Raw genomic sequence first — 9,115 nt, 5'->3', positions numbered from 1 at the left:
CGAAACCTCCTGTACTCGTTGCACCGAAATCGGGCAAACCGTTCTTGATTTATGTCAAGGCGACGAGCCACTCATTAAGTGCATTACTTGCACAAGATGACGATAACGGTCATGAGCAGGCAGTATATTATTTGAGCCGAACCATGGTAGGCGCCGAATCTCGATATCCTATGATTGAGAGAGAATGCCTCGCCTTGGTGTTCGCCATTCAGAAGATGCGGCATTATCTGGTCGGGCAGACCATTTATGTCATCTCTAAAGTTAATCCGATTTGAGTATTCATGACTCAACCAGCTTCCATGAGCTGGCGATTAGCAAAATGGGCCTTACTCTTGTCCCAATACGACTTACACTTTAAACAACAGAAGTCAGTGAAAGGACAGGCCATCTGTGATCTCCTGGCAGACAATCCTACTACGGATACCGCCGAGATATATGACGGCTTACCGGATGAAACCCATGAAGTCAACGCGACTTCACACCAACAAGTATGGCGTTTATACTTCGACGGCGCTTCGCGAGCAACTAATGTTGCAAGTGCTCCTGGAAGTTCTAAGATTTCTTCCGGAGTGGGAGTTGTCTTAGTTTCCCTGGGAAAACACGTGATGCCTCGAGCTTACTCGTTGACTGAACCGTGCTCAAATAACGTAGCCGAATATAATGTATTACTCATAGGACTCAGTTTTGCTAAAGAACTGGGGGTGGAGTATCTCGAAGCCTTCGGCGATTCTCAACTGATAGTTAAACAAGTTCAGGGAGAGTACGAGGTTCGAAGCCAAGATTTAATACCATACCATAAGATGGCAGTAGAGATGGCAGAATTATTCGAAGGATTCTTTATCGAACATATTCCACGACTACAGAATACCTATGCAGATGCGTTAGCAGCATTGGCCGTATCTCTGGCACAACCTCCCGAAACAGAACAGTTTGTTACAGTGAGGACTCACCAACTTTTAGTGCCGATCTACAATGAAGATAGCGAAGAAGAAGAGATTAAGGAAACACACTCAACCCAAATTGAATTTGAACCCCGAGATTGGCGTTTCCCCATCATCGATTACGTCTTACATGGAATTATACCAGAAGACATGAAAGAAAGAGAGTCAATCCGACGAAGAGCGCCGAGATTCTACTATAACACGGAGAATCGAACGTTATACCGCAGGGGGTACGATGGTTTGCTATTGCGTTGCTTATCGACGAAAGAGACTGAAGAAGTTTTTAGGGAGGCGCATGAAGGAGAGTGTGGCGCACACCAACCTGGCCCCAAGCTTTATGATCGCATCAGAAGAATGGGGTATTTTTGGCCTTCCATGATGAGTGATGCAATCACGTATGCCCGAAAGTATGATGCATGTCAAATACATGCGAATTACATGCACCAACCTCCGGAGCATCTGCATCCTTCGGTTACGTCATGTCCGTTTGAGACCTGGGGGGTGGACATTGTTGGTCCTATAAATCCCCCGTCAGTCAAAGGTGACCGGTTCATCCTAGCGATTACCGATTACTTCTCCAAATGGGCTGAGGCAGTTCCACTCAGAGAAGTTAAAACGAGCAATGTCATTGCATTCATCAAGCACCATATCATCTACCGGCATGGTGTACCAAGACGAATCGTACATGACAACGGTCCTCAATTCGTCAGCAACGCCTTCATCAGGTTTTGCGAAAAGTTTAGAATTCAGGACATCTCTTCGACAGCTTATAATCCCACAGCGAATGGACTGGCCGAAGCCTTCAACAAGACTATTATAAAGGTTTTGGCAAAACTTGTGAAAACTAATAAACGAGACTGGGATGACAAGCTTGGCACGGCTCTATGGGCCTATCGGACCACGGTGCGCACACCGACGGGAGCAACCCCGTATTCACTGGTATACGGATGTGAAGCTGTTCTTCCATTGGAGATTCAAATCCCATCTTTTCGGATCGCTCTCGCGACTCAAATGACGACCGAAGAGCAACATCAGAAGCGCCTTGAAGAATTGGAAAGGCTAGATGAGAAGCGTTTAGAAGCTCAACAGCATATCGAATTCTACCAAGCCAGAATCTCTCGAGCTTTCGACAAAAAGGTTCGACAACGGAGTTTCAAAGAAGGGGATTTGGTTCTAGCTGAGAGACGGCCTATGATCCTTAATTCCAAGAAGAAGGGCAAATTTGAACCCAAATGGGAGGGACCATTCGTAGTGAAGACAGTCTACTCGAGTGGCGCATATTGCCTTGTCACCAAGGACGGTGACCGGCTTATGATGCCGATAAACAGAAAATTCCTGAAAAAAATACTATCCTTAGTATCTTCAGGATAACCAATGCATCGGGAAGTTCCCAGAAGAATACCACATGGGGTATTCTTAGGGATAACCCAGTCACTGTAGAAGTGATGAATAAGAAATCCACGTTCGAACTCTGAATGTCGGAATGTTTCTTCTTGTCCCCCTTTGAGTGGTAATATGGGTTGGCACTTTCTTTGCTACCCGTATTCCACTCTCTTTGCGTTCTGGTCAAACCTATAAAAGTTAGGGCCAAAGCCAAAATCCCCTCTCGATTCCTCCTTCAAACGAGAGGTCCACTTTCAAATCGAGTTAGGGTCATCTCAAACTCCTGCTGGGTCAAACCTATAAAAGTTAGGGCCAAAGCCAAATCCCTCTCTCGATTCCTTCCATGAACGAGAGGTCCACTTTCAATTTGAACAGTCAAACTTATAAAAAGTTAGGATTGTTCCCGATCTCACTTAGTCAAGCCTACAAATAGTTAGGGCTAAGACCGAGTCATTCCTTTTCGATAAACGAAAATCCGCCTTTGTTCCTTTTTCCACCAAACCTATAAAAGTTAGGGTCGAAATTGGGCTTCCTCCTTAATGAATGATGGATTCTTTTGATTCAAATGACCAATCCTATAAAAGTTAGGGCCGTTTGAACTTTTCCGATTCTCGGAGTGGAGATCCCACTCTTAGTTTCATCTTTTCGGATTCTGGGGGTGGAGATCCCACCTTGAGTTTCCTTTCCGACTGTAGATAGAATATAAAATTCTTCCTCTTCAGTACTGGGAGATAGAATATAAAATTCTTCCTCTCCCATTTCCCAGTCTGTCTTTGTTCTTAGAAAAGACACAATTCTCAACTTCCAATCCGGGCACTTTGTGCACGGGGAATTTTATCTCAACTCCTAAATAGAGATAAGTCTACGCCTAACACGCGTTGCCGGTTAGTCTTTCACCGATTGAAAAAGACACCAGAGTATAATTCTGGGGACTTTCATCCCGAATCCTAAGTAGGGATGAGTCATCGCCTAATACACGGTGCGGGGTACCTTTTCCCTATAATAAATGGTGGAACCTATGTATTCGACATCATAGCACAAAGTCTTAGAGAATTTATTCTCTTAGCACAACGTTACATGTGGAACGGATCTAGACAATTCACATGCTAGCCCGATTCAAACGGTAGTCGGTAAAGGCACATCAAACCCGTTGATGGCTGGGGGTTTGCTAAAAATCCCAAAGTCTATGTCTAACACGCATTGCCGGTTTAGTCTTTCGCCGATTGAAAAAGACATGCTAAAAATCCCAAAGTCTATGTCTAACACGCATTGCCGGTTTAGTCTTTCGCCGATTGAAAAAGACATCATGGTCTATGCCTGGGGAATTTTATCCCGAAGCCTAAGAAGGGATAAGTCATCGCCTAATACGCGGTGCGGGGTACCTTTTCCCTATAAGAAATGGTGAAGTCTATGTATTTAAAGGCATAACATTAAGTCTAAGAAAAGCAATTCTCTTAGCACAACGTTACATATGGAACGGATCTAGACAATCTGCATGCTAGCCCGATTCAAACGGTAATCGGTAAAGGCATATCAAACCCGTTAAGGGCTGGGGGTTTGCCAAAAATCCTATAAATTTTATCATTGCTGGGTTCAAAGTAAATAAAGAAATATCATGAAAGAAGCAAATGCGGAGTCTCTAGGATCCTAGCTTCTCGAGGGCCTGTCCACGAGAATGCTCTACTCCAGCCAGGTCTTCTGCAATGATAGTAATGGACTCCTCGGCGTGCTTCAAGGCCTCCTTCAACCTAGCCACTTCCTCGCGGCCGGAATCCAAAGAGCGGAGTAGCTCGGCCCTATCTGTATCCTTCCTCGCCACGGTAGCCATCAGCTGCGCAACAGAATGCTCATGTGATCGAAGCTCGCTGCCGATGGAAGATCTCAGGTCGTGCCACTGTGTCAGCCTATGCTCCATCTGAGAGGACACGAAGGAAGAAGCTCTACCAGCCTTCAACTCCTTCAACTCTCGGATCTCTGACTCCAGAACAGTGAAATCGGCAGTGAAGGAATCGGCCAACTCTGGATACCCTTCTTCTCTGAACATCGGCATATGACGAGAAAAAGAACGCCTGAACTGATCAAAACTGTATCCTCGATGAAGAAGTTTCTCGATCATGCCGTTATAAAAGACAGTAAAAAGGCCGAGGTCTGTACGAAAAATATCTTTATCGGGATCGGTATCAGCCAAGAGGGCGCGGACACGCTCATATAGAGATGATCGAGATCCTACAAGAAACAGTGTGGAAAGCTAAGAGATTATCGAACACGATAAGAAAATTTAAAGGAAAATTCCGAGCATACCAAGGCCAACGGAGGTCCCCTCAGGCTGAAATCCGACAGGTTCCAAAATAACTACATGAGTAGTCATGGAGGGTATATCAACCCCTGTAGGCAAATCAGTCATACCTCTCGGCTGTGGCGGGGAAACACCGCTCTCAGGCAAACTATCAGCCCCAGAAACTATAGTGGCATCAGGCACAACGGCTGATCCTATGGTTGCACTTCTTTATTAGTCAAAATGAAAATTTAGACAAATAAGGAGGATCGGGATGATAAGGTCATCTGCATACCTATAGGTCCATCATCCTCAGGTATCCGGGGAATGCCAGGAGTCATAAGAGTATCAGTCCCGGTGGCTGGTCCTATGATTGCACTCATATATTAGTCAAAAGTCAGATAAATAAAGAGGAGTACGATGTCCCTAAATCGTATGCGTACCTGCAAGTCCGTCACTCCGAGACAAAATATCAGGCAAGATGAAGGGAATCAGATATATACCTATGAATGAATCACTCTCAAAGGGTGGTCCCACGGTTCTTCTGGTGGCCTGCTCAGCCAACATATCGGCTAATAATCCAGCGTCGGGTCCCGAGGAACCTGGTACAGAGGCACACCTCTATTCCTTGAAGCCAACATCATGAAAGATCTGACCCTCAGCTGGCTTTTCCATCACGACATCTGCAGGACAACCTAAATGTTGGAGATATGTATAAGAAGATAAGGAAGAAGGGAAAGCTCAGAAATACCTGCAGCAAGAACAGAAGATTCTCTCTCCCCATGTTTGAGGAGGGTATCATCGGATGTAGATATACCTAAATATGGAACGGTGGGCTCAACACTATTCACCTATCCAAGATCAATGATACCCAGAGAACCGTCACGAAGGGCGTCGCACATCTGCTCCATGAAGCTATCCATATTATCAGAACCAGTGAATACGGGAGACAATGGGAGTTCGCCCTCTTCAAAGAACCCTGGAACATAAAACATGATTACGAATCCCAGAAGGTAAGTCATCTTAAAGCAATGAAAACGACGAAGTATTACCTTCCTCCCTGTCGGCGAAGTCTCCTAAATCCACTTCATAGGAGCGCTGACCAACGTGTGGTTTATGAGCGATTTTTTTCTTTTTCGGAATATCACCCCTCATAGAACCAACGGGTCGTTCGTGCGTGGACTGGCCACGTGTATCAACCTGGGTAGGAGCTTGGCCACCAGGCCTGAATCTCGCACGACGGGAAGCGAGCGGCTCATGGTCGTCGGCTGTCCTACCTGAAATGATAGGGATTATTTCATTAAATGAACCAGATCTTTCGTGGATATCAATTGAAATTGAGAAAGAGGATCAAAGAGTATGACAAACATGCATCAAGTTCTTCTTCGTCGATATCTATATCCACATACTCCTCCTCAGAAGTCTCGTCATCATCGTCAGTAGGAAGGAGCTCTTCATCGTCTTTGCTTGAGAGAGGAGGTTTGGCAGACTTCTTCTTCTGTTTCTGAGCAAGCTCAGCTTTACGAGCAGCCATCATAGCAACCTGGACCGAGTACTCAGACTCTAACTCTGAAAGACTCCTCACACCTATGGATTCATTGGCGGAGAAGAACCACTTACAACTGAGGAAAGTAATCATCGGCTTGCGCCTATATGAAGGAAGAGCAAAGTGGGCTCCGGTGCAGCCCACTATAGTCCATAGCCATGCTCGTACGCCATCAATAAGCCCCCCCTCAACCTTCAAACCACGGCTCGGATTCCCAACATATAGTTGGTCGTAACTGAACTGACGAGCAAAACGGCAGGGAAGGTAAGGCTCTATGTGGCAATTATTCTTCATCCGGAGAACGAGATACCCAACACGGATGTTCACTAACCAGCGGAAACAACCAACGTCGAGAGCAGTCCGATTAGTTCTGGGTTTCTCCTCATCAGTCAGCACATCACCATAGCGACCCGAAAAGTGGGGAAAACACTTGAAGAACTCCCAGCTCTTGTGAACTTGAAGCTCTCGTTGTGCATCGCCGAATTTCTTCCCGAGCCATCTGCTCCTCTCCAACAGCTGCACGAAAGGAACGGGGACATCAACAACGCTGGGCGCCGACATCAAGTCAGGACGGTGAAGAACGAGCCACGCCATCAGATACGCATAAGGAAGCTCGACCTTCGGACAAGTAAGCTCGGTCGATGGTTTAGAACCCACCCGTGTAAAACCACTGACCAGATACCTAAGCCCGCAATGGATGCCGGCAACCATCGCTGGGAGCAGTGAAAGCTCCCTCCCATAAGCTAGCTGAACTGCGGGGAAGAGCACCTCGAGAGGTAAGGCGTCTAAAGACCGGTACGGAACAACACACTTCTTCAACCAGAGGGCAATGTAGCCTGCTAGCAGAGTCCGGGGCTCGATGGACTTCTGTGCACGGCGGAAGAACGAACGAAACTTGGTTCCTGCAGGAAAAGCTCCCTCAACACGGGCAATGGTGTAAGAATGAGCCTTAGCCTTCTCCATCAACTCATTAATGACGGTAGGGGTCAGGACATCTAACTCACGAAGGGGCTCGCCGGAGTCACCCTCCAAATTAGGGAACAGATAGACAGCAAACTGCTTCAAGCTGATTTGCCTTTTCTTCTTCGCTGGAGGAGAAATCTTGATCAAGGAGGTATAATAATGACAAGTGATGTCCCAAAGAGTATCATGCATGTCGGGAGTATCCTTCTTCAACCACCCCAACTGCTGGTTCGAGGGAAAGTACTCCTGATATGGACAATCCCCCATTGGAAGACCAGAAACCTGATACATCTCATGTAAGGCCAACCCTAACTCTCCGCCGCTGGTCATGAACGTGTTACTGTCGGGCATGTATGTCTCCAACAACGCCAAGAAATGGCGGCAGCTGACCGGAAGTCCGTACATGGTGGCCCGTATAGGTGCATACAATCCTCTGCTCTTCAAATCCTTCTCCCAGCGCCCCAAGACGTAACTGGTCATGCGTGTCCACCATCCCTTGGCTTGTGAGAAAGCCCAACCATAGCATCTGTAATCTGGTGGAGGTAACCTTCTCCCAAGATGAGCCAGACGATTCTTCACAGTAGGAGCAGTTGCTGATACCTCCCCTGGGGGTGCAGTGTCAAGACCCATAATCCCTGGTCGAAGACCACGGATATCATGATACCCAGTAGAACCGGGAATCTTATAATGAGAGGTATATTCACACTGAACTCGCTCAGCATCATAGGTAAGAGGCCAAGACATATGTCGCTCCACGGCCTGTCCCTCCAAATAGGTGAAAGAATATTGACGAGGAATGGAGGGAATATACAGGAGAGCTCCCTCATGAAGATTCAGCCAATGCTCCTCGGTAAGAGTCAACGTAGCAGGATCCTCCGCGTGATCCTCGAACAGAAAACCAGGCTTCTTTAAAGTCTGAGTGGAAGTAGAATCTGCAGTGAAGGAGGCGTCCGTAATCAGCTGGCGTAAGCAATGACGCCCTCCATCCCGTATCAAACGACAGGATTCGTCGGAGCGATCTCTGTCAAACTGAGGGAGTGGACTAACGGCCTGCCTGATGGAAGCTGAAGAGAAGACCTCCCGGCTACAACCAGTATTAGCATGAGGAGGAAGGCTGCCCGCGGGGAACTCGACTGCAACAAAACACAAGGATAGAGTCAGAAAGCTCATAAAAAGCGAGATAAGATCAGTCACGGGATAATTGGAGAGACGATTTTGAGTGTCCTACACTGGAAGAACGGTATGCATCATCACGTAAATAACGTGGTAACATACACCGACCTATAAGGTGTAGGACGACACAAAATCGCCCCAATATACCAGAAGACTTGAATTAGCCAAGCAAGGCAAGTCCGAAACCTCGACCCCCGCGAAGGAGGATGTCGGCCCTTCCCGAATGACCCGCGAAGGGGCCAAACGAGGGTATGACAAAACCACCAAGTCTGAAACCTCGACCCCCGCGAAGGAGGGTGTCAGCCCTTCCCGAATGACCCCCGAAGGGGCCAAACGAGGGTATAACAGAACCACCAAGTCCGAAACCTCGACCCCCGCGAAGGAGGGTGTCAGTTCTTCCTTCATGACCCGCGAAGGGATCAATCGGGGATACAAAAATAAAAAAAATTCCCACCCCCAAAAAAGAAAGCTGCTGGAGGGGAGGATGCTGCGGGAACTTCTTCCTCGCTAGGCTGCGAATGGGATCGACTCCTAGGAAGTCGAGATCGGCGTGGAGGCATCGGAAACCTGCAATGAAAAGCAGCAAGTCAGATACAATCTAAAGTATGAATACGCGAAATTTAAAAGGGAAATTAAGAGCTTTAATTAAAATCCTGTGTATAAATAGGATTTTATAGTTGAAGTCTAATTAAACCTACAAATTTCGCGCATGCGAAACAATAATTGTCATTTTCGCGGTAAATTTTGATGAAATACCCAGAATACCCTTCGTGTTCAAGGCTAAATTCGGGTCAAGGACACGCTCGAGTTGGGTCATGGTCATCATACATGATC

General features: G+C 46.9%; 1 protein-coding gene and 1 long non-coding RNA gene across 3 annotated transcripts; both read right to left on the bottom strand.

Moving 5' to 3' along the window:
* On the bottom strand, positions 3,906–4,940 carry LOC109846749. Its single transcript, XM_020415993.1, has 4 exons — positions 4,895–4,940; positions 4,626–4,814; positions 4,120–4,550; positions 3,906–3,911 (listed from the first exon to the last, which is right to left on the bottom strand). Exons 1-4 carry the CDS (start codon positions 4,938–4,940, stop codon positions 3,906–3,908), a joined length of 672 nt encoding a protein of 223 aa, XP_020271582.1.
* LOC109850960 lies at positions 5,113–5,844 on the bottom strand. Of its 2 annotated transcripts, none has more exons than XR_002249629.1 (3): positions 5,652–5,844; positions 5,351–5,578; positions 5,113–5,201 (listed from the first exon to the last, which is right to left on the bottom strand). It is a non-coding gene; the product is annotated as an uncharacterized LOC109850960 (long non-coding RNA). The 2 variants fall into 2 exon arrangements; XR_002249628.1 differs by having other exon boundaries at positions 5,198–5,282.

The sequence above is a fragment of the Asparagus officinalis genome, chromosome 7 (assembly GCF_001876935.1).
Source record: "Asparagus officinalis chromosome 7, Aspof.V1, whole genome shotgun sequence".
Lineage (NCBI taxonomy): Eukaryota > Viridiplantae > Streptophyta > Magnoliopsida > Asparagales > Asparagaceae > Asparagus > Asparagus officinalis.
This window is presented reverse-complemented; position numbering and strand designations above follow the sequence as displayed.